Here is a 25976-nt window from a genome sequence, read left to right as displayed (position 1 = left end):
CTGCAATCCAGTGAGCGGCATTGAGCCAGATGGGTATTTGTTTTCCCCAGGCAGCTAGCACCACCAAGTGGTGAACAGTATTTCTGCATCACTTTATGTCACAAGGTAGGCATCTGACAGCAATAGCAATTCTACGTTGGAGAAGAAGGTGTAAATTCCCTCTTGAGATGACATGTCTGTGCTAGCTCTGATCAAGTTAGCATGCTAAAAATAAAGTGTAGATGCTGAGGAGCATCACCTCCCCAAATACATACCTATCCAAGAACTAGTCGCATTTAGGGGGTAGCTAACTCTTCCTGCCAGGACTATACACTGTTTTTAGAAGACTAGCACAGTCAGAAGAGAGGTATATTCCTTGAGCTGGAATTTACACCTCCAGCTCTATGTGTAGACATAGTCTATAAATTACCTAATGCAGGACAGAGTGGATAGGCCCTTAATTTTGCCCAATTTGTTACCATGTTACTAAGTGTTACAAGGGGAGGATCTCAAAAAAATCACCACTATTGTTCCTGCCTGCAGCCATCTTTAAACGTCACAGGCACCCAGGATTAGCATTCTGGCAGCAAGCCAGCTCCAGCCAGGACCCTGAGACTGTGCTGCTCTTTCTGGTCACGCAACTCAGAGCCATGTCCCAGGGACAAGTCCCCCAAGACCTCCCTTGGAGCTCTGGTCTCAGGAGGAGGCTCTTCAGGACCCACAGTCCAGGCAGAGGAACGTGGACATCTACACCCGACTGGCTGATGGCCTGGCAAGGAAAGACTACTGTGCAGCAGTGGCCACTCCAGGGTGAGACCCGTGAGGAGGAGGAGGAAGACAGCACCAGGAGCACCCAGGAACCAGACGCCCACACTCAGGCCTCCCAGACAACATCAGACACCAGGAAGGGAACATCAGGTAAGTGCTGTGAAGGTCCAACACACACAGGGCAGGGCAGGTGGGAGCAAAGTGCACTGCTGATGTCATGCTGATCACAGCCTGGGGGAGGGGGCACACACATGGCCAACCTCAGGAAGGGCCATCCTACCCCTGCAACCACATGGCTGCGAGGCACTGATGCCAGGGGCAGGCATGGGTTGGGGACACTGGGATTGCCACATAGCAACCTGCGGGAACTCCAAGGGTACGTCTAAACTACATGGCTCCGTCGATGGAGCCATGTAGATTAGTTTACTCAAAAAAGAGAAATGAAGCAGCGATCTGAATAATTGCGTCTTCATTTAAATCAAAATGGCCACCGCGCTGTGCCGATCAGATGATTGTTGGCACAGCGCGGCAGTCTAGATGGGGATCTGCCGACCCCAGAACCCTTCATCGGCAGATCCTGTAAGCCTTGTTTCATGAGGCATAAAGGATCTGCCAACTAAGGGTTCTGGGGTCGGCAGATCCCCATCTAGACTGCCACGCTGTGCCGACAATCAGCTGAGCGGCACAGCACGGTGGTCATTTTGATTTAAATGAAGACACAATTCTTCAAATTGCCACTTCATTTCCCTTTGCTGTCCTACCTAATTTACATGGTTCCGTTGACGGAGCCATGTAGTTTAGACGCATCCCAACAGTGGCCTGACACTTGTCTGTGCTGCTTGCCATGGGATGTGCATAACAGGGGGCTGGATGGTGGCCTGCACACCTTCTGGGCTCCAGGGAGGCCATGACTACTGGCCAGGCCACACCATGCCTTCCTGAGATGCACATATGCATCTTCTGACCCTAGGACAGGCACTGACTGCTGAGAAGAAGGAGGGCATGCCCTCTCAGGGAAAGTGTGAGCATGCATGACTGAAGACTTTTCCCTCTTGTCCTCCATAGTCAGACCAGCTGACCAGGAGGGGGGTGTCACACCTGCCCCACAACCCAGATGGTTGCAGAGAATCCGTCAGCACTAGCGCACGTATTTGGACCTGGTGCGCTAGCACATCTCGATCCTGAAAGGGATGCAGGACGCAATGAACTGGAGGATGGAGGCAGAGGCAGAGTGGCACAGGCACTTGCTGGACGAGTTTGTCCAGAAGCACACTAAAATTTGCGCTGCGATCCAGGAGGCCATGGCCTTCCCTGGTCCTGTGCCTGGTCATGCTCCTCCTGCTCAGCCTGCCCCCCCTTCAGCCCGTGCCCCCGCTCAGTCCCTGCCATCCCAAACCCAGGTACAGCCCCACCCCCTGCCTAGCCCCCTACTGTCCCAGCCCACATGCGTGGCTGTGTGCGAAAATGCCTCCGCAGCCAAAGTGCCAGGGGATATTCATCAAGGCAGTGCCCTCACCTCTGAGCCTCCCTCCCCCCTTCTAGGTTGACATTCCCCCTTCCCACCTGTGAGAGTCACTGAGGCTACGTCTAGACTGCAAGCCTCTTTTGAAAAAGAGCGTCTAGACTGCAAGCAGTACTTTTGAAACAGCAAGTCGCTTTTTCGAAAGAGAGCACCCAGGCAGTCTGGATGCTCTCTTTCGAAAAAGCCCTGTTTGCATTCAAGAACGCCTTTTTTCGAAAGAGCACTTTTGAAAAAAGGCGTTCTTCCTCGTGAAATGAGGAGTACCGCCGTCGAAAGAAAAGCCGCGTTCTTTCGATTTAATTTCGAAAGAATGTGGCTGTAGTCTAGACGCAGGTGGCGTTTGTTTGAAAAAAGGCTACTTTTTTCGAAAAAACCCTGCAGTCTAGACACAGCCTGAGGGAAGCACTTTATTTTGTTTAAATAAAAGTCTGTCCTTCAGACTTTATTTTTCTGAACAAAAGAGTATTTTAGTTTTTCAAAAAAACAACAGTGAAATATACTGTAAACATTTTTTCACCAACACCTGTCTCTGTTCTCAGTGTGTGATGAATGAGTACAATGTGTGAATATGGGGCTGGGAGGGATTTTGAGGAGGGAGGCATCGGTGGCATGGGGCAATCCCACATTTGGAAGGCCTTGGGGAAAATCATCGACCTCCTTGGGAGAATTGCTCCCTCAGGGCTTCTCGAATGCACAAGCCCAGCTGGTGGGCTGCTCAAAATGCTTCCCCTCCACATCAGCCTGTGTCCCCCATGCAGGGAGGAAGGCCTCCCCTTTCCTCTCCACGAGGTTGTGCAGCACACAGCATTCTGCAACCACATCGGGGATGTTGTGTTCCCCCATGTCCAGCCAAGTGAGCAGGCATCTAAATCTGCCCTTCAGACAGCCAAAGGCGCACTCCACCTGGAAGTGAGCCCGATTCAGGCAGGAGTTAAACAGTTCCCTGCTCACATTCAGGTGACCAGTAGAGGGCTTCATGAGCCAGGGCATAAGGGGGTACGCCGCATCGATCACAATGCATGTAGGCATCTGCACATCGCCGACTGCATAGTTCCTCTCTGGAAAGAATGCCCAGTCTGCAGCCTGCAGTACAGGTAGGAGTTCTGGAATATGCGGGCATCGTGTGCCGAGCCTGACCACTCAACACAAATGTCTGTGAATTATCCCGGTGGTCGATCAAGGCCTACAGCACCATGGAAAAGTAGCCCTTTCTATTAAAATACTGTGCTGCTCGATGGGGTAGTGCGCGAATTGGAATGTGAGTCCCATCGAGTGCTCCACCACAGTTCGGAAAACCCAGTCCCGCAAATTCGGCCAAGATGGTATGTAGGTCTCCGAGGCAGACAGTCCTGTGAAGCAGTTCCTAATTGATGGCCGTCACCACCTTCAGAAAGGGACAAATACAAACACACATAACAGGACATGAGTGGAGTTGCGTGAGCTGGTGAAAGGTGCTCCCTTACCTCTCCCTTCCCGGACCCCAAGAACTCCCCCTCAGGCAAACCCCCTGTGCCTCCCGCACCACCGCAGGGTGAGGCCAGGCAGGCTTCTACCACTCCCACCCTATTCCCTGTGCCCGGTCCTGACCGTCCCCCTTATCCACCCTCCTCCTGCCCCCATGAACTATCCCCCAAGAGTGACTTACCTCCATCAAGACGGCCCCAACAGTAGACCTCCCCACACCAAACTGATGTCCCACTGAGTGGTAACTGTCGGGGGCGGCCAGCTTCTACAGAGCAATAGCAACGCGCTTCTCCAGGGGGATGACTGCCCACAAGCAGGTGTCCTGGCATTGTAGGGCAGGGGCAAGCCAGGCTCAGAGCTCCTGGAAGGTGGACTTCCGCATCCGGAAGTTTTGGAGCCACTGGTCGTCGTCCCACTGCTGCATAACAAGCTAGTCCCACCAGTAAGAACTGGTGTCCAGCCTCCAAACTTGCCTCTCCAGGAATAAGTTCGGGGGCAAGGGCAGTAGGGCTGAAGCCTAAGTGAGGGGCTCAAAGCTGGGCTCTGAATCTAGCTCTGCTGCAAACGTCATGATACTCTCATGCAGATGCAGCAGAACTTCCATCATCACAGTGTGGGGCCATTGCCTGCCCAGGGAAACTCAGGCTCCATGGCCAAAAACACAGTGCAAAGCAAAAAAACAAACCTGAAAATAAATTGCTGTGGTGTCTGAGGAAGCAGGGCAACCAGAGCAAAAACTGTAGCAGCTTTGCTTTCCCTCTAGGATTTGGATTCTGACCTGTAGGTCTGATCACTTAGAAGGTGACCTCCTGCCAGCTACCTATACTCATTGCTGCCCTTGCCCGGTTCTTGTGCCTTTTGAAACATGATAGACAGACAAGACCATTAGAGGTCTCCCAAATTATTTAAAGCAGGGATGGGGAATCTTTTTATAGTAAGAGACAACTGACCCCCCCTAAAAATTCGAGGGCCACACACTAGTGAGAAGCAAAAAGAAACCAACCAAACAAAAAACCTCGCTGGCCCAGCCCTAGAGAAACAAAACAAAACAAAAACCAAAAAGAAACAAACCTCACTGACTTGCCCCTCTCCCAAGAAACAAACAAAAACAAACAAAAAAATCCTCACTGTCCTGGCCCCCAAGAAACCAAAATAAAGGCATACAAACACACTCAGGACAAGGGGCACCCTTGCACTCTAGCTCCACAGGGCCTGCTCCAGGCCCCATCTTCCCTTGATCTGGCCCTTGGTGAGATTCTGGGTTTCTGTTCCACCTGCCCCTCACAGCTAGGGTTGCCAGATGGTTTCTGGAAAAAGAGAGAGAGAGAGAGAAGAGCATAGCCTCTTTAAGAAATGCTTTTGAGGTTTTTGGTTCTAACATGCTGCCAGCAGCTGCCTGCCATCTTGCCTCCCTGTGCGGGGCCGGACAGCTCCCCTGCAGAACCGGGTAAGCACTAGAGTTTCCAGGATGCCTCTTTATTGAGCTGGACAGCTCAGGATTTTCATTTTAGGTTTCTGGTATTTTCTGAATTTTTTTACTGGACAGGAGGCAAAAATACCAAACTGTCCAGTTCAATACCAGACACCTGGCAACCCTACTCACAGCCGGACAAGCTGGAGCTAGTCCTCTGGCCTCACAGTAGAAGAGGGGGAGCATCAAAGCAGAAAGACTTGCAGTAGGACTTGAGTGCTAGCACCAGTTCGCCCACTGCAGAGAAGGAAGGGTAGCCCAGTGATTCACCGTAGGCCAGATTACGGGAAGCCAGACTGGATCTGTAGAGTCCTGCATGGATACAAAATCTGTAGCCACAAAAAAGAGCTGTGGGTCTCTGCACTAACATCCACAGATGTGGATAATCACGACTACAAAGTGGATATCTGTGGATCTGCAGTGCTCTATAGATCTGGCCCACAGTTCCCTGCCCCAATTTAAAGACATAACTACAGAAACATAGCCTAACTCTCCTGCTCCAACTACTGACCAATGATACCGCCCAGGGTAGGGTGATCAGACATCCCATATGTAAAGGAACAGCCCATATTTAAGCCCTCCAAGTGTTCTTTTCTTTAAAATGGGCAATTTGTCCTGTATTTTCTGTCTCCCCTCCTGCCCCTCAGTACTGCTGGGTCCTACTGTTGGCTAGATACCCTCTTGCCAGCCGCCCATTCATCAGCAGCGAGTGGGAGGAGTCAGTGGCCAATGATAGGGGTAGGTATGCAAGGCTGGTGGCTGGTAAATGCTGCAGCATGCGGGGCTGTACGCTCCCCTTGCTGATCTGTCAGCATAATCCCTGCTGTGTGCATCCCTTGTCCCATTTCCAGACAGCACTTGCTGCACTCTGTGGCAGCTGGTGCCTGCTAGGCAGCAGCCAGCTATGTGTCACCTCTGCTGCCCACCATTGGCCTTTTAGATGCTCCTCCTCTCACTTCCTGCTTTGGCCCTTCATCCCCACGCACCCTGCTCCCTGCTACTGCTCCATATTCCCCTGGCAGAGCACATCCTGTTCCCAGCACTGTGCAGAGAATCAGCCCCTGGTCAGAGTCCTCAGCTCAGCATCAGCCTAGCCAACAGGTTCCTTCCTTCCCCCATTGCCTCCAGCTGGGCCAGTGCCCTAGGAAAGCCCTACCCTCCAGCCCAGGGCACTGGCCAAGAGGACCAAGCCCTGCATATGCAAAAGTCCCACACAGTGCTGACATGGGAAGCTTCTCTGCCCGTCATCTAAGCTATGTCTAGACCAGTGGTCCCCAACCTTTGGAGGTTGCCGCATGCCTGGGGGCGGGGCCACCTCCAAGAGCCGCGCGCCCGGGGCCGGTGTCCCTCCCCCCCCCCCAAGCACCGCGCGCCCAGGGCCGGCGCCCCCCCAAGTGTCACGCGCCCGGGGCCGGCTCTGGCACCATGCGTGCGCCACGTGCCCAGGGCCAGGCCAGCCCTGAGCACTTGGTGGGTGCACACGAATGCCCCCACGGGCGCCATGGCGCCCGTGGGCACCGTGTTGGGGACCACTGGTCTAGACTATGGAGTTTTTTCTGGGATGCTGTCCAGGGAACACGTCTACTCTTCTACTTTTTTTTGCAGAAGAGTAGATGTGCTTTTTTGGAAGCCCTGTTTTCCTCCTCCCACTAGGAAGAAGGGCTCTTCTGAAAAGCCTCTTCCGAAAAAACTATCAGAAAAAGGGAAAAACTATTGGAAAAAGGAAAAAATTGTGCTTCGCAATTTGTGTACCTTTTTCTGATAAAAAGCGGCAGTCTAGACATAGCCCTAAGCTCTGGCGTGTGGAGGGAGATGGGGGAGAAGAGATTTCCAGCATATTCACACCCCAGTCCTACAGGCTCCACAGCCACCCCCCAGACAGGGGCTTATCACAAACTCTCCCTATCCCTAGCCTGCATCCTGCCCCACAGGGATCATGGGGCTGCTCCAACCCTAGGGCACCCTCCCTTGCTGAGCCACATCTCTGCTTGGGTTCACTGAAACCCCTCCAGTCAGGTTCCCTGGGCCTCCGGTGCACAATGCATTTTTAGGGCTTAACCCCGTCCTGCCCGCGCTGTAGCCAAGGGACAGGAGGCAGCTAGTGTATATCAATAACTAGCACCAGCCTGGAAGCATGAACTGCCTTTCAGCACTGTGTGGGCGAGAAGGGACAAGCTGCTCACAGGCACAGATGCTGGGGATGGGAAGGAGGGACGAGCCCTGCAAAGATATGAGTCAGGTCATCCTTTCCCCTTTTCCATCTCCCCTGCAGCTGGAAGCAGTTTCAGTCCCTGCACCCTGCCACAAGGCTGCTGCTGTCTACATTCTGGTGTGAGTCCTGGCAGAAATTGGGAGACAGAGCACTCTGTGTGTCCCTGCCTCCATGTATTGCCTCAGGAAAAAGTGGTGCCAGGTACTGGGAGAGACAGTTCCATCCTGAAGGCCCAGCCAGGCATGGAAAGCAGAGAGTTGGGTAGGGAAGGTCAGTGAGTCTTCACCTCCCTGTGTGAACTCTAAAGCCTTAAAGATAAGAGAGTAAATAAAAAGAATCCAATTATGCAGCATTTCTTTTTAACAGGGGCTCAGCCAACATTAGTTTGAACGTTGGTACTGCATAGTTCTGATTGATTGACATTGAACTCACTTGAATACAACTAATTTTACCAGGTGTTCCATATTTAGCATACAGAAATATCATCACCCTATCCCTCAGAGAATTATTTTGTGTCTCAGTGGCTTTTTTTTTTTTTTTTTTTTTTTGGACAAGCGTTGTCCTCCCACTCATCTTCTTTAAGTGTCTATGAAGGAATGTGATGTTTGTTCCTCTCCTCCCTTCCTTGCTGACTGAAAGGGATGCTGTCAGCTCCAGTTTGTTAGCTCAGTGCTCCCTAGAGCACCTTGTGTGCATCAGTTATCATGGAAGAGTATTCCAGTAATCAGCAGTCTGTTTGCTCTGCCTGAAATATAACTCCAACGTGGTTTCTTGAAGGAACACCTGCAATGCCCTGATAAACCACACTGGCTCTGAAACCGCAGGCTGAAAATCACTGAGATAAGGCCATCACTTTGCATTCCTCAGCTTATAGAATGGAACTGACTGTCCATCTGTCTGATTTGTATCTGGGTTTGGATTCTTGAGTCACACAGAATGGCTATGTCTACACTCACGGCTTCTTGTGCGAGTAATATGCAAATGAGGCTAAGTGTGGAATATCGCCACGCCTTATTTGCATACCTAATGAGCCACCATTTTTTTCAGAAGAGGCTCTTGCGCAAGAAGGAGCATCTACACTGCCCCTTCTTGTGCAAGAAAAACCCTGTTGCACAATGCCATTCTTCCTGAAAAATAATAGGTGTAACGGCATTGCGCAAGAGGGTTTTTCTTGCGCAAGAAGGGGCAGTGTAGACGCTCCTTCTTGAGCAAGAGCCTCTTCTGAAAAAAATGGTGGCTCATTAGGTATGCAAATGAGGCTTGGCAATATTCCACGCTTAGCCTCATTTGCATATTACTCGCGCAAGAAGCCGCTAGTGTAGACATAGCCAATGTGTGCATTTTCAGGTCTGGATTGTTGTTCTGATTCAGAGTCATCTCTTTTTGGAATCAGGCAAGGTGAAGTTCACAACATACGGCAAATGTGTCCCTTCTGAACTGTTCTGTGGCCTGGTTCCTACTGCATATTGTGATCTCAAGCTTCAAAAAGAGCTCCCTTTAACTTCCATGCACATGCTTACTTGATACTCACGTGAATCCTGTTTTTCAAATTTAATGTAGATTGGATAGAAGTTTTTCAGATTGATTTTTTTCATTGAAAAAACGGCCTTGTTCTTTAAAAAAATATCCAAAAGAATGTTTTTTTAAATTGTTTTTTCCAAAACTTTCCTCAAACATTTTTCAGTTGAAATATGTATAAAAAACTTCATTGAAATAGTATTCAAAATGTTGCATACCCTGAAACCCAGGTTTGGGAGTGTAAAACGTCAATAACCATTTTAATAAAAAGTCACTAACATGTTTGGGAAAATGGGTCTGTACTGAGCCTTAGAATCAAAGCTGATATTTCTGAAAATTTCATGATATAGACTTCATAAAATTTCAAACAGATCCAAAGTTGGAGCCAGAATCAGAAAGAAGCATTGACTTCTCATAGGTCCAGGGCCAGAAGTTGGGCATAGATGATGCTACCTTATATATTTTTAAACTCCTGTGACCACTGACAGTGGAAGGAGTAGGAGAAAAAAATCATTCCGACTCAATTACACAGTTGTAAAAGTATCTCTGAATTGGTTGCAGATTTTTGAAATCCAAAATTTTAACTAGCGTTACCATATTTGAATTTTCAAAAAAGATGCAAGTGAAATTTCAAATGTTAACAAAAAGGACAACTGTTGGATGGAAATTTGTGTTTACTGCCAATGTTGATCACCTCTATGCTATGGACCTACAAAGCCAACTCCTTTCCTCAAGGCCAAACTTCTTAAGGGAAAGCTGGAAATTGAAATGTATAGCAGCTTTTTGGTCATTTTTGCAAATTTTATTCTCCTGTTTGGAAGATTAAGACTTTCCAGTCTTCAGTTTTACCAGATACCCTTAATGGGGCAGAAATATGCAGAAACCTTACATGCCTCTTGGGTGCATGCTAATAACAAAGTCTAAATCTTGATGATCCCATGAAGTCCAAAGGCTGGTAACTCTTTGGACGTGGAGTCCCTATTTAACAAATATTGATGGCTACTGTTCGGTATTTGATCAGAGAGAGAGAAAATGGAGAGCTCCCCTCCCTACTAATTCCTTTCTGGCTCCCTAACTGCCCCCTGCAATTTCAACTGAACACTCTATTCTTCTCTACTTCTTGTCCTGAACTGTTGTAGCGTTTGCATCCTATACACAGTTTGAGGCAATATATAAAATGCACATGATATTAATTCCAAAGCAAGAGGAGATTAATGAAAAATGATAGCTTCTAAAAATAACCTCTCCGCCTAGAAAACTGAATATACTCCTCTGGTTTTGCAAACATAAAAGATAATTTAGGGTTTCCTAAGCAGAGCTATTACTAATTCTCACTTGCATTCCCCCTTCCTGAAGTGGCAAGGCAACTTTATGAATCTACCGCAAGATGGCACTGTTGACATATAAACAAGACGCGGGAGTAATTCTAAACAGAACATTTTCATTCAACCAAGCACTCTTAAACAAGGTTAGATAATACTGTGGTGAACCAACAAGCGCCTTGTCTATGGTATCACTTTCCTCTTCCTAGTATAAAATACTTATCAGGTGATTTCTTAATTTCTTGGAAGACTCTTCCTAGTACTGGTGGAGCTGAACCATTTGTACTGCAGGAGTGAAAGTCTGGGGGCGGGAAAGGGGAGCCTACTCACAAAAACTACAGTGAAAAGGAATTTCCCAGTTGCCCACCCAAAAAATATAGCTGCAAAAAAGTACTTTCAAAAGGAAGTGTTCACAAATTCTTGAGATAATTGCTGTCAACATTTTGGTCAGTGGGGATACCTAATACAGAGGGCAGTTAATCACATTGGAATATGTTAGCTATGTGGTCGGATGAGAATAGAAGCACTGACCACTGTAACACATACCTTTACATAGAATATTTCATACTAAGGTCACAACACACTTTTAGAACATTACTATAAAAAGCAGGAGCACTTTTCTATTCAGATTCCTGTGCACAATGACCATCGTTGTGCACCAAAGGCCCCATTCTACAAAGAATTACTTGGAAACCAATGGAATTGCACATCTGCTTAAAATAAAGCATATATGTGTTTGAAGTAATTGGGCCAAAAATAACCAAGTGTTTGTACAGGTGTCTCTTTTGCAACCTACAGCTGTGTGACTCCATGTAGAAATGTAAGCATGCAGCGGCATAGGTGTTTCTGTGTGAACACACGACCCTTTAAAAAAGAAAATAGGAGCTAATTCGTTCATCAGAAAGTGTTTTATATCCCCCTGCTACAGCACGAGGAAAGGAGATACAGAGTGGGGGAGGCCCAGGTGCCCAAAGGGGAGTGAAGTGTCATTCCAATGAGGGTTGAAACACCTCCTTGCAGGCGCCCTGCCAGCTGCTGCACTCCTCAGCCTCGATGCACGGGGAGAATGAGGCAAGAGAGCTGCAGATGGGCCGGCCGGAAACCAACTATACTGGCTAGGCTGAAACGACAAGGGATCGCTAGAGGCTGCAGGTGGCGGGCAGCAGCCGGCTGCAAGGGGAGGCTCAGGCAGAGCAGGGACTCCTGCACAGCAGCCTCTAGCGCCCCAAGCGGGGCGCTGCTACTGCGCGGGCTGGTAAGAGCCGGCGGAAGCCGCAGGGAGCGCTGTGTGGTGACGTCTCTTCCCTCCGGGTCCCTCTTGGCCGCGGCGCCCGCTCCTCCTCCGGAAGTGGCTGGGGCAGCAGCTGGAGGTGGCGGCTCGGCTGGAGGGTGAGTGTTCGGGCGGGGGCCCTGGAACCCACCCGCGCCTCCCCCAACCCCAGCGACCTGGGCGGCTCCCCGCCCTGACGCGGGTTCGGTTCCCAGCTCCGGCGCCCGCTGCGGTGTGTGGGCCTGGGCTCCCCGGCTAGGAAAGGGGCCGCGGCGTCTCCCGAGCGGGGGCCTGGGTTCCGGGCTGGAGCCCTGCGCGGGGCGCCGGCGGGAGGGAGAGCTGGAGCTCGCCCGGGCTGGCTTGTCCTTAAGCGCGGCCCGCAGCTCGGGGTTCCTCTTGGGCGGGGCGCGGGGGGAATCCCGGCCGGTGACGAGCCGCGGGGATGAACACTGAGAAGCCGCCCGCTCTGGTTAACTTGGAGAAGAGACGCCGTCGGGTGCCTCGGTCGCAGCCAGTGAGTCCCTGTGCGCGGGGCCAGGGGTGAGCGTGGGGGCCAGGCAGGGAGAGGGACACCCCGGGCCAGTGGCTACGGCAGCTTGGCACTTGCTGCAGCCGGAACTTCCTTCCCGTCTGGAGTTGTCATCACTTTTCGTTATCGTCGGGCACAAATGAGCAGCCGCGGGGAGGATGCCTGCTCCCACGCTGGCAGCCTGTAAACTACAATTTGATGTTTAGAAAGATCGTCCCTAGGAATTATTTTGAGGAACTCCTGTGTTCTCTAGATGGTCAGACTAGAGGACCGCCAATGGCCCTTTCTCCGGTCTTGGCTTCTCTGAAACAATATGATTTTTTTTCTCCCTTGAATGGTGACCCAGGCCTTAGTCTGATCTGTGTTTATAGACGTGGTGAGCCAGAGTCTTCTCTCGCACTTCAGAGCAAGCCCCAATGAGATTAAGATTGTATTGCTCTGCCTGAGAGGAATATTTCTGATTAGTAGATCCTTTTCCCAGATATCCAGATGGACTTCTTTTCATGCACTCTAATGGCTTGAGTGAAGAACTAGCTGTAAAAATCCTTGAGTTCTAAATCGAATTCTGTCAGAATCCTTGTATAGTCTTGGACAGATCACTTGATCTCCATCTGTTTCCATTTTCCTGTCAGTGAAATGGAGATAATAGCTGCTTTAAGTGCTTTTAGAAATGAGATCTGAGGGAGCATGTAACTTGCTTTCAAGAATGGTAGTTGCTTGATTACAGGTATTTGATAATTGTATCAAAATGTATTTACTTTCCTTACTAAATACAGTAGCTTGAAGGGTTTTTATTTGGGGTAAATTCATGGGATAGATACTGTGTATTTTCTCACTTGAAGCTGATCACTGTTGCCTTCTATTAGTTTTCTAATGCCAATGTTGGCTTTTAAAATGAGTATTCTGCACTTGTTTGGTGCTTTGAGAATAGAAACTGGTGGTAGATTCTCTTTTGAGCTTTCTCTCTATCTTTTCATCTGTTAAACTATGACCAGGCTTTAATACAGGGTTAGTATTTTTCTGACATTCATGGGATCAGTATTCAAAAAGAGTCTGACCACATGCGAGTTTGCAGTTCTCAGTGTTTGATGCGAGGATTAATATTGGTGGTGTGGGGAGGGGAAAGGAAACACTACCTAGTATAAATGTCTTAACTTATTACACAGATGGAGAGGAATAAGAGGTATGGGTGCAATAACTCTAGTTTCATTTAATATAGTCTGCTTTAAACAAGGTAATTATGACTCTAGATTTGAGGCAAGAAAGCTGAAAACCTGATCAGATTGCAATCTAACCTGATTTGACAGTCACTGTTTAAGATGACTGGACACCTTCCCCCTATTAAGTGATAGTCTGTAATTCATAGACACGTAAGGTGTTCATAACACATATTAAAAGTGATTAAGAATGAAGCCACCTTGTCAGAGGCTAGGTATGTCTCTGACAAATGTTTAGCGCTTCACAGCTGTCAGCCAACAGTCAGGGCAGTGAGTCCCTTGTGACCGGCTGAAGTTCTTTTAAATTGTGCTTGGTTCTGTTACAGCAACTGAAGGAGTCAGGTTAAAGCTTAAACAGTTACTATTTTATTGTTACAGGGTAAACTTAGTTGTTAAATGCTGCTGCTGTGTTACAGATAACACAGCCACTACAAAGGACAGGACAGAAATTACACTAAGAAGTCACTTATAGGTACCATGAAACCCTTTTGGTTCTCTGAGCTCTTATTAAATGCATGCAAATAGATACCTAGCAAGTATATATTCTCACCCCTGCATTCCAGACTTGGCGTGGCCAGCGTCTTTCTCTCAATCCCTCGGGAAGAAGTAGGGCGATGTTGGGCGTCCCACAGACCTCGGGAGACAATCAATACCTGCCAGCAGCTATAGATAATTGGAGCTCAAATGGGGTGGGCTACTATATCCCTCTTTATACCCCTTGGCTCATGTAGGCTTCTTCCTGGTCTCAAGTGGCCAATTAGGAAAAATGGCTTTGAATGCCAAGTTTCCCACTAAGGGTGCAAAGCATAATTCACACCTGGGAAAATGCAGACAATGGGCACCTCTGGTATGTGATGGGCGAAGATTCCTCTCCTGGGACAATGCAGGCGTGTCAATTACTGGTACTAGCCATGAGGACGGCGGGAGGCCCTGGGTCGTCAGCTAGCCCATTTACTGTCTGGTTTCTGTTTATGGTAGAGTCAGGGACAGGCAGCACACCTGTGTTCCCAGGGCATCAAAGGCTGACTGCCTTTCTCTTGCTCTCTGGGGGGGGGGGGGGTGAAACCAAGTTGGGGTTCGTGTCTGGCTACAACAGCCAATCTGCTAATTCATGAGCAATGTGAATTCTGTCTGTCTCATCAACAGAATACTAACGTTCTGAATGCTGTCCTCAGTGGTAAAGATTTAAAAATATATAGGTTTGGGAAGCAGTCTAGCTTAGTAGCAGCTAAGAATGTGAAAGTGTAACCATTTATATGGGCTCATCAGTTAATGTGCATAGTTATATGCATGGTTATATGCACCCCTCCTCTGTCTCTATCGGAGACAACAGTGGGAGTGGGGAGGGAGGTGGCTCTGTGGGACTCCATGTGCCCAGGAAGCAAAGCTGGCTTTCTTGGCACGCCACTTCCTACAGAGCCATCTGCTCCCCACTCCCATGCCCTGCGGAGACTACAGTTTGGGCCCCAGGGAGCTAACTTTAAGCCGGCTCCCCGTGCACACCAGCTCCCCCCATTGTAACCACTGTATTTTCAGCAGTTACATTACATAATTAAACACAGTGCTTATAGCAGTGCTTGTCATTAGAATATCACCTTTTGATTTGTCCTAAACTTGGTACCCCTTTAAGTCATTTTTATGGTTTACAATTGCATTCAAGTTATAGGATTTTGTTTCCATATGAGAAGACAAATGTACACATGTTGTGAAGAATTCTAGCAAGCAACATCTTTCTACAGATCCTGTGAATAAATTTTAATATTAAGAATCATAGCAATGTAGTCCATGAACTTCATTCATGTTATTTCACTTTTAGCATGAAAGGACCACAGAGTTAATCTCAATAGTATGGAGAAAGCTTATTCACTTATTCAGCATATTTAAGAAAGCGGTACAACTATTTTGGTGATGGCCAGCAAATAAGTCTCCTTGCCCAAATTATGTACATATCAGTCTGATGCTCCTTCCATGTTTTTATCCAGTTTTTCATCACAATTAAACTTTTCTGGTATTCCCCCAGACACTAGTGAATGAGAAGAGAAACACCCAGCTAGGTTTCAGGTTTTAATAATGTAAAACAATGTGGATTTTTTTAAAGTCATACTGCAAATAAATTTACTACTAGAATTAATTTTGTGAAAAATCTTTGGGGATATTCTCTTTTGTTTTTTAATGATCTTAACTCTATTTGTGAGGTGCTGGATTAATTATTTTTCTGATCACAATAGTGCCTAGAAACCCAAGTTAATTCAGCACTCCATTGTGTTAGTGGCCGTACAAACATATAGTGCAACACAAGTGATCTATTGCTCTTATAATTAACCTGCCAAAGGGGATATAAAAGTAAAGAGTGAATAGAGGAGGAATATTTCAGTTGTTTAATAATAATGTATTCATATCCAAAGGTCTCATAGCATTTCTACAAACACTAATTTTCACAACCATCTTATGAGGTTAGAAGATGCCTTAAATAAGGCACTAAGACTTGACAAGGGTCACTCTGCAGATCAATGGTAGAACCTTGGAGTTTGGTCCTGATCTTGCAAATGTGCATATTTTTAACTTTAAAGTACGTTGCCACTCCTAGTGAAGTCAGTAGGGCTAGCTGTATAAATAAAACTATTCCTGCACATAAGTGTTTTCAGGATCAGAAGAGTTTGTGTCTGCATTAAGCACAACCTGCCTTACGTAATTGTATCAGTCCCATTACCACAGCGTCTGATCACCTTGTAATCTTTAATATAAATCCTTACAGAACCGTTTTAGTATGGTGAACTATGGAATAGAGAGACTGGATCACACAAGTCTGTAGCAGAGCAGAAAATTAAACCTGGTTTTTTACATCCCAGGCTGGCACCCTATTCTATGAACCATCCTTTGTGTGTCATTAATTACACTTGCTCTGTATTTATTTATCAGTGCAATAGAAAAGTATTATTTTGAGGAACTGAATATAGCTGAAGTATTTCAACCAAATTAAAAAATAGTGTAAATGGATGTCATGGCTCTTTATTTAACATTTTTCTTAATTGCATTCATTCACTGTATTTGCCATCAGATATTGATGGGCAGTCACTCCAGGGCCATTTACAGAATACTTAATAGAAACAAGATCCTTTTCTTAGTAGTCTGCCTTGGACTGTGAGTGCATTTTTGTACATCACTTGCCTCCTGTTCAAGAAATTTTATTAAAGCAAGAAAAGTGAAACACAAACTTTTTTTAATTAACCAGGACATGCATGCTCCAGGGAGAGGCTACATCAGGGATGGGCAATAATTTTTGAGGTGGGGAGGTGCATGCTAAGGTTTTGGTAAAGTGGTCAAGGGCCACACTTTCTTATGGAGTTGGGAGAAGGAGGGGTCGGGGTGCTAGAGGCAGGCTGTGGCCTAGAGGCACTTAACTAAGCAGTTCCCAGCCAGCAGCCTACTCAGACTGCCCCAGATTGCTGGCTGGCTGTGCATGTGAGGGTCTGCAGGGGAGGAAGAAGGGAAGGAGAGGCTTTCCATGCTACTCCCACCACCAGCAAAATCTCTAACACCTATTGGCCAGAAACCAGCTAATGGGAGCTGTGAAATTGTGCTGCATTGCCTCACCCCAGCAAACTTCCTTAGCTCTCTAGAAACTCAGAGATTTTGCTGGCAGCAGGGGCAGCGTGCTGAAGTCCCCTCCATGCAGCGCACAAGCCACAAGGAGCAGCCAGCTGCTTTGATCGATGATGCTCCCTGCCACAAGGGTGGGCACAAGCTGGATCAAAAGGATTGGGAGCCCAGATCTGGCCCCTCTCCCAAGCTACATGCATAACTGAGTGGCTCATATCTAATCTCCTAAGTAACACTCAGTATGCAATTACTTAATCATAAACTATGGTCAACATCTCTGCAAGCAAAGAGAAACTAGCTAGAAAGCTTTTAGAAATTCCCAGAAGCCTAGAGAGAGAGCAGTTATACCCAGCACCAATGACTGGGATCGAAATGAAGTGTTACAGACATCAGTTATTGCTGTTTGATTTTTTTTTCTGCTCGAGCAAGAACATTTTCTCCTTTTCGTAGTCCCAGGTTGACAGTTAAATAATATTTAAACACAGTTGTTACTGGCAGAGAGATTAGGGAATTTTAACTGTCACGAGTAAAGAACTGATGCCTCAAGGAAAAATTTGAAATGGAAAAACTTTACTAAAGTGTTAGCAAGAGAACAGAAATTCTGCTTTTTGCTCTTCATATGCTCTGTTTGAATGTAATGTTACATTTCGTGCTTCTGGCACCTTCCCTGTTAGGCTCTCAATGTGTTTTACAAATATTAGTATAAATTTGCAACACGTTTTGCATTGCTATAACCAAATAGGGTGAAAGTGAGGTACAAAGAATAAGGACCTGATTGTGCATTTTCTTCTGCATATAGTGCTCATTCAGGTAACATTCCCACTGACTAATATGCCTTTTAATAGCGTTCATAGGATTGAATTCTAAGGTGCCCAAAGTAACACAGCAAATTTGTGGGAGAGATTGGAATTAGAATGTCAATCTAAACTCCCAAACCTGTATCTGGCACAAAACCATCTCCTTCCTGACACTGAAGTAATCACCTCTACTGACATCAGTAGGGAAAGCACAGATTTTTGTTTAGTAACTTCCATACTCCTTATATGTATTGGAAGAATATTTTCCATATTTGATTTTTTTTTCCTTGTATGATGACTAGTCAATATGTATTTTTCTTCTTCAGCCCTGTACCTGAGGCAGAGAAATAATAAACATTTATAGAAAATTCCTAGTGTCTAGTATATGTGACTTTAGATTTTTATAATTTCTAATAAATCTCTTTTATATTGATTTTTAGAGAGCTGCTGGTAAGCTACATACCAAACATGGAGTATAAGGAAACACATGTCCTATACAATGTGTGGAGAATAACAATAGGATTTGTTACTCCCTTTATCTTTTTCTCTCTCAGTGTAATTAAGTGTAATTATTTAATGTGGTGGTTTTTGTTGTGGTTTTTTTGTGCCCTCCCTGTATATACAAAAAACCTGCTTCAGTAGGTATTGTGAGTGCAAAAGAGAGACTAGTTGTGTGACTTATAGATTGGGCATTTAAATTATTGTTTTACCTGAACTTGGAGGATTTTGTTTTAAATACTTAAATCTTTGCCGTGTTATGAAATTAAGTTAATATATAGACTTTTATCTTGCACAGCTAAAGAAATGGCCATATGAATTTTGAAACTTTTCTTTTCTTTTTTTTTTTTCTTTTTTTTGTGAATCATGAGGCACGTTCACGCAACAGCCAGGACTTCTGGTCTGACACCCATCTCCTGTTTAGCCTCATTGCTTCATAGTGCAGGAGTGCAAGTAGCTTCACAGCATCAAGTTACCTGCTGGTTAAAAATTCAATTGCAGTTTTATTTGAAAGCAGAAGAGCCAATACTGATGGGCTTTTGGAGTCCTAAAATTTACTCTGGATCTGTGCTCTGGACCTATGGAGGGGACTGACAGAGAAGTGTTCAGCGTTGCATTCTCTATTTTTATCAGAGTAGTTTTCCCTGATGCTTGCAGTTTGAGTAAACTCGCAAATTGTGTCAACCAGCACCAGCAGTCAGCTGCTATATCAGGAAAGGCATACCTGATTACTCAGCTCAGAAAGCATCTCTCTAGCTACTGTTGAACAAGCTGCCTGCTCCCTTAAAGGTGAATTCCTCAGGCTCTCTGTCAAATGGTCAAAATGATCATCTGTAGGACAAATCTGAGTGCATCTTATTTTGCACACAGGCTAAGAATTCTACACAGCCAGCCTTCTTAGCTCCTTAAAAAGAGAAGCATTACTGAGTTTAATTCTCAGCTTGTTCCCTTTTTTTGGAAGAGTTACTGTGTGTGTTTGTAGACATGTGTATGCACTCCAATTTTGTTTCAGATGTTTAAGGGAACAGAATATAGTCTGAACTGCTTAACTTGGTATTGCCTTTACTCTTCCAAGAATAAATAGCCCAAGTTTAGGCCATACTGTACATATAATACATTCCATGTAACTTGTCCAGGCTTCTAAATTGCAGGCAAATTCTGGTTGCGGAGATCTATGAACATGCATATTGATAAGGTATGCTTGGAGAGAACAGTTGTTCCTGTTAAATTCTATGGCCTTGTCACTGGGGAGGTTGTACCACCTCCTTTCAAAGTTATTCTAATGACCAGGGCTTGACAAATCAGTGAATCTACTCGCCTCTGATGCGTAGATTTCTGCCGGTCACCCTGTTCATCGGTGGCGCGCACATGCGCAATGTGGGTCTGGCGCGCATGCGCAGTGCGGTGCTGGCAAGCAGATTTCGCCATGGTTTGTCAAGTCCCGCTGATAACTAAAGGAATACCATGGCTAAGAAATCATCATTTTTCTAGACTTAAGCTGTATGATATGATAGTGCTAATATGTGACCACAGAAGTATTGTTCAGGAGGGAAGGGGGTAAAAATATGAGCGGAATATCAGGGAAGGATTCCTAAGACTTCACTGGGAATTTATTCTCCAGTCTAGAAGTGGAAAAGAAAGGGTTATATTTGGTGTAGGGTTGGAATATCCTACATTTTCAAATCTACCCTCTTCACCTGGCCTACAAACAATGTAAAATTCCCCTCGAAGGGAAATTCCTCAGGAGAGGACCATGTTGGCGCACATACACTGCTTTTGTAATGTCACTGTTCAATTTATTATCTGCCCCAGGTCAGCCAAGAGAGAAGTGTTCAATCCTATAGTGAACAATACTAGGTTGATATGTCTCCTTTTTGTGCACCATTCCAGTACTATTGTGCAGGAGTAGGAGCACATTTTGGAGGAGGAAACCGACTCAAACGCAAAGAATAAAGAAACTCACTTAAACACAAACTACTTCACCCTAATTTTAAACAAGTCTTTCATGTATTTTTTTTATTTCAACTGTCTAATCAGCAACACTGCACATTTTAAGAATTGGAAACCTCCGCTCTCCTTTGTAAGGACATGTGGGAGGGACTTAATTTTGTTTTGTCTAAAAAGAAGGTCACTGAGGCTTTGTCTGTACTGCAAAGGGTTTTTGCGCAAGAAGCTTTTTGTGGAAGAGATCTTGCGCAAAAGCACATCCACACCTCAAAAGCACATCACAAAAGCAATGTGCTTTTGCGCAAGAGAGTGTCCACACTGCATGGACGCTCTTGCGCAAGAAAGCTCTGATTGCCATTAACAAAATGGCCATCAGAGCACCTGTGCTTTTTCTGATGAGCTCTTTTTGCACAGAAACCCCTGAGGAGCATACACACATGCCTTTTTGCACAAGAGCTGTAGCGGAAAAAGGAGTTATTCCTCGTGGGGAGAGGAATAACACTACCGGCAAAAGCCTTCTGTCCTGTCGATTTACTGGGGTTTTTTTGGTGCAAAAACGCGCTTGACGTGTGGATGCTCTGCTAGGTTTTGCGCAGAAACCTTGTGGTGTAAACATAGCCTGGGTGATGGAAGAAACTGCACCACAACTCACTTAAAATCTGATTTGATTAATTTGTGAAAAGGATTATCTTTGTGTGCCTGAATTTTTCCCCTCTATAAAAAACAGAGTACAGTAAAAACAGATGGCCACCTTTTATAAATCTCCTGGAGGTGTGCAGATGGAAGGCTATATATAAGAATGGAGTAATAGTGTATAATTTAAATGAGGGATTTTTATGCAATAATAGGATGCTGATTGGTTGCATTGACTCATCCATTAAGATGACTTTTTTCCCCATAGACTGAATGGTTCATAGCTATTCATAGCTGCTTTCATTCACAGGAAAGCAATTCATGTTGGAGAAGGAGTAAGGGTAATGCTTTAAACTCCTGTAGAAACTGTAAAGTGCTGTACATAATAAACTGTTCATATTATACTGGGTAAAATCCTCCTCTCCTTAAGTACTACTTTAACAGGATTTTCCAGAATGATAAAATGATGATCACAAGGAAGAGATCTGTCTTTAACAGATGCTATTCTATGAAATAGAAGGAATACTCATACTTGTGATGAAAATACAAAGCCTACTCAATTTCTTTTCCTACTTTCAGCTTGACTTCTTGAATTCCTGTATCAGAGGCAAGTGTGGGAGGGGTTGGGTCTAGTTCTTTGGATTAACTGATAACTCTAGGCTTATCAGTTAATTGTTTAACGGCTATACCCACCATCACTAACTGTCCTACACACTGTATGATTGTCAACAGTAAAGGGAGGGGAAGTGACAAAAGTCCCTCTCAGAGGTGGAATTTTTTTGTTGCTGAAACTGGGCATTTTTTTGCGACTTCTGTTCCGTTGCATTGTGAATGCTGTCTGGTTTTTGTTGCCAAAAAGGGGGTTTGGGCAGCAAAACTTGCCAGTGTAGACAAGCCCTGAAATTTAAACCCTTTTGAGTTTTCTGATTTTTTTTCCCTTCTACCTTCACAAGTACTGATTTGTACCAGAAAAACATGTCTGACCAGTCCACAGAGGTCTCATTGGGGCATGGAGGTGAATGGCTCTTGCACTCTTGCAAATATGTACTGACAAATCTTTGTAAACAGATCCATCTCACCATTGGTCTTATCTGTATCTGAAGCCAGGGGTTTGGTACTACAGGCAGTCCCCGAGTTACACGGATCCGACTTATGTCGGATCCGCAGTTACGAACGGGGCCCGTCTCCCTGGTCTCCAGCAGACCAGGGAGAGGAAGCAAAGTGGCGGAGCACGCGGGCAGCGGACAGCCCAGACGCATCTGGGCTGTCCGCTGCCCGCGTGCTCCGCCGCTTTGCTCTGCTTTGCTCCCCGTCTCCCTGGTCTGCAGACCAGGGAGACGGGGAGCAAAGCGGCGGAACACGCGGGCAGCCCAGACGCGTCTGGGCTGCACGCGTGTTCCGCGGCTTTTCTCCCCGTCCCCTGCAGACCAGGGAGAGGGGGAGCAAAGCAGAGCAAAGCCGCGGAGTCCGAGGGCAGCAGGACAGCCATGGCGCGTCTGGGCTGTCCCGCTGCCCCCGTGCTCCGCGGCTTTGCTCCGGACGCCTGTGGTACAGCCCAGAGCGGCGCTACAGGACCAACCGGCAGCGCCCCAGCTGCTCTGCCCCAGGCGTCCTGATTCAGCCACTGCTGGTCAGTTTCAGCAGCGGCTCAATCAGGGCGCCTGGAGCAGAGCAGCTTGGGTGCTGCTGGGTGGTTCAGTAGCACCGAGGAGCGGCGGCGCTACTGGACCAACCCAGCAGCACCCCAGCTGCTCTGCCCCAGGCGTCCCCAAGTCAGCCACTGCTGAAACTGACCAGTGGCTGACTACAGGAAGCCCCTGCCCCGGGCTTCCTGGAATCAGCCGCTGATCAGTTTCAGCAGTGGCTGAACCTGGATGCCAGTTCCGACTTACATACAGATTCAACTTAAGAACAAACCTACAGTCCCTATCTTGTACGTAACCCGGGGACTGCCTGTAGTCCCTTTTAGAGGAATCTGCCTGTCAGCACCTCAGCACACCTGTACAAAATATAAAGCATACAAAACAGACAGTCTCAAACTTAAGAACTACATACCCCATCCTGACAACTTGGCCTTGCCTAGCTTTTCAGGCAACTGACTGAGTGGCTAGATTAAACTTGGTGCCTTTGGGTTCAGCAAATTCCAACTGTCAAAGCAGTGATGGAAAATTCCAGAGAAAGGCCTTCTGTGAACCCCCAACCCTAATCTTACAAATCCAGTGGCTCTTAACTTGAGCATCCCAGTAGATCCTACATGCTAAGTTGAAGTATGTATATGTGTGAGTGTGTATATATGACTGAGGGGGAGAGAGGTTGCAGTTTTCTAGCAGCCTGAACCCAAAATCATTGTGCAGTTTATTAATTAAATCTGTAAACCATTTACTGTGATATAATATTCCATGTAGTCTATCCTAAAAATGATGCATCTCAGAATTAATTGATGTTAAAATTCTACCACTCAAACTACACTGAGAAGGTGGTTGTTCCCCTTCAGTCCTCCTGCTGACAACTAAATAGTATAAGTAGAGTGACTAGAAATTAGCTCTGAGGAATGGACAGCCCTATTAATTTTTTCTATGCATTCCCTATGCCAGAGACTGATTATTTCATAAAATGTATCCCATGAAGCCATTTCCAGTCTATTCCTAAGTGACCCAACCATGGGAACTTGGACTCTTTCATAATATAATAGATTTGACCTTTAGAAACTTTTAAGTTGGCCAAAATTATACTTCTGATCCTGTTAAAGATGGTGTTTGTAATGTCATCGATTGCTGTGTTTTAGCTTGCCTAACATTTGTCATTAATAGATGCCTTTTTTGGTAGCATTTCTGTAGTACTTTTGTGTTCAATGCACAGTTCCAATCTGCCTCAGTTAGATTTGTGAGCCCTCTCTACTTCCCCAGGTGTCTCATATTGGCCTCTCAAAAATGGACACACAATCAGTGGCCACTTCTTAACATTTTGGTTTAAGTGTCTTTTGCATAGGAATGTTGATAGAGGCAGGGATGTCCTCTAGGATGGCATTTAACTTCCTTAATCATAAAATCATCCTGTCTTTTTCTGCAGTCCCTTGCTGTGTTCATCATTAACCTTCCAGCTTCTGCAGTCAGTGAGACAGGGACCATACAGACAACAGCCTCACTCTGTATGCTACTCCGATTAACTTCCAGCACGTCAGTCTTTTGTGTTGACTGAGGCAGGGGTCCAAATAAATAAATAAATGTGTAACTGAAGCTAAATTAAGGTCACACAGGCAACATTAATTCTGGCATGCCCTAGCCTTTGAATGCTTGACTTCTCAATTTATTTATTTTTTTAAAAAATGTCTAGCTACACTCACTATGCCATGCTTCTGTGGATTTTATATCCTTAGGCAAAGTGACAATAAAAAAAATAACAAAACTAACTTCACAGTGACCCAACCAGCATCGGTTTCATGTACAAGAAGAAAATCTATCTTTGAGAAATAATAAATGACAAAATTGGAAAGAGTCTCTTTGCACCAGGCTTGCAAAAGTATTGTTAAAAAGGACAGGAGGGCTTTAAAGAAATAGAATTCAATGATGAATACAGAGAAGAGTTGGCAGTGTTCCTAAAGCTTTGAACACTAGAAACTAGCCTTTATCAGCTTTATTGATATGAGTTCAATGTGTCTGAGAGCAGCATTTGAAAAACTAATTTTGCTAACAACATTCTCCCTTCTGCAGGTAAATGGGATTAATTTCCTGTTTTGATGCTGTCTTTTCCAGCTATATTGGAGGAGGTACAGGAGATCAGGAAAACATTTTAGAGTACTATTAGTTTGTGTCTAACCTTTACAGATGGTACTGCAGAAATTTGACCCTTATCTCATGTTTTGTAGAGTCTGACTAAATTGAAAATGTTGCAGTGCTGATAAGATTTTTATATCAGCAACAGTATTTGACTCGCATTTGCAGCTGGGCATCTACTTTAAGTTTCTTGTACTCCAATTTTATTCACTGATGTTCATCCAGAATACTTGTATCAAATTATTTGAAACCTAAACCACAAGACCTACTTTCCTAAAAATGTCAAATATGACTTAGTGTCACAAAATGTGAAGCTGAGTTTGTTTTGTACAATAAATGTTTTGTACAACGTTTTTCATACAGACTATCTCAGCAGGTGTTCTGGTGGGTAAATAATATTGGAGAATCTTTCTAATAGAAGATGTTTTCTTGTGAGATGGAAATACGATGACAAATCAGAGATGGCGCATACTGCAAGAGTGGTTAATAGATCTTAAGGCTGCTTCTCCCCTCCAGGCTGCAAGATTTCAATGTGGAATAGAAGGGACGTTAAGTCTGTGGAAAAAGTAGTCCTTTGCTGAAGGTTTTACTTTTCAGGAGCCATCTCCACCTCCTTATGTTCAAGATGAGGGCTGAGTGTGGGAGGGAGAATGGACTTGGAAACCCAGTTATTAAAATACTTGATTTAACATATAATTCTTTGTTCTTTCAGAGCATCAGCTGAATATTCAGCTCATTACTATGAGCTTGCTACACAGTGACAACAGCTATAGAGCCAAAGAACTAGAGTCTGGCTGCTGTGCAGCCATGGCTAGTGCATGCTGTGCTGGAGCTAAAGAAGACAGCATAAGTGTCTCTGTCAGCAGTGGAACTGGAAACCTTCCAAACTCCTTCACAGAGGAGATTCAAGGATATGATGTGGACTTTGATCCCCCCTTGGAAAATAAATATGAATGTCCCATCTGTTTGATGGCTCTACGTGAAGCAGTGCAGACACCATGTGGACACCGATTTTGCAAAGCCTGCATTGTCAAATCAATAAGGTAAAGGTGTGCATGATAATTGAATTTAAGGAAAATATTGACTTGAATGTGGCAGCTCAGTGGCAACATAATTAAATGCAACTTGTGAGGACACATTATATATGTCTTGTTTGAATTTTCAATGTGTTAACTGAGTATCTCTTTAAAGATGCAAAAGCAGCGAGGAGTCCTGTGGCACCTTTATAGACTAACTGAAGTGTTGGAGCATAAGCTTTCATGGGCAAAGACCCACTTGGACAGATGCATGCATCTGACAAAGTGGGTCTTTGCCCACGAAAGCTTATGCTCCAACACTTCAGTTAGTCTATAAGGTGCCACAAGACTCCTTGCTGCTTTTGCAGATTCAGACTAACACGGCTACCCCTCTGATCTTTAAAGATGCTGTATTATAGGTGGCCTAGTTAGCAATGCTT

General features: G+C 45.6%; 1 protein-coding gene across 2 annotated transcripts in view; it reads left to right on the top strand.

Moving 5' to 3' along the window:
* Positions 1 to 11495: 11495 nt before the first annotated feature.
* TRAF6 (TNF receptor associated factor 6) overlaps positions 11496 to 25976 on the top strand; it is a 41224-nt gene continuing 26743 nt past the window's right edge. The window contains exons 1-2 of one of the 2 annotated variants that reach the window (XM_075927505.1): positions 11496 to 11645; positions 25233 to 25563. In XM_075927505.1, coding sequence (XP_075783620.1) covers positions 25262 to 25563 — 302 coding nt within the window. In that variant the 5' untranslated portion in view covers positions 11496 to 11645; positions 25233 to 25261. Of the gene's footprint in view, positions 11646 to 11682; positions 12041 to 25232; positions 25564 to 25976 lie in introns of those variants that run through there. The other variant, XM_006124469.4, reaches the window with a different exon arrangement.

The sequence above is a fragment of the Pelodiscus sinensis genome, chromosome 4, assembly GCF_049634645.1.
Source record: "Pelodiscus sinensis isolate JC-2024 chromosome 4, ASM4963464v1, whole genome shotgun sequence".
Lineage (NCBI taxonomy): Eukaryota > Metazoa > Chordata > Testudines > Trionychidae > Pelodiscus > Pelodiscus sinensis.
Note: the sequence above shows the minus strand (reverse complement) of the source record. Positions and strands in the feature narration are given on the sequence as shown.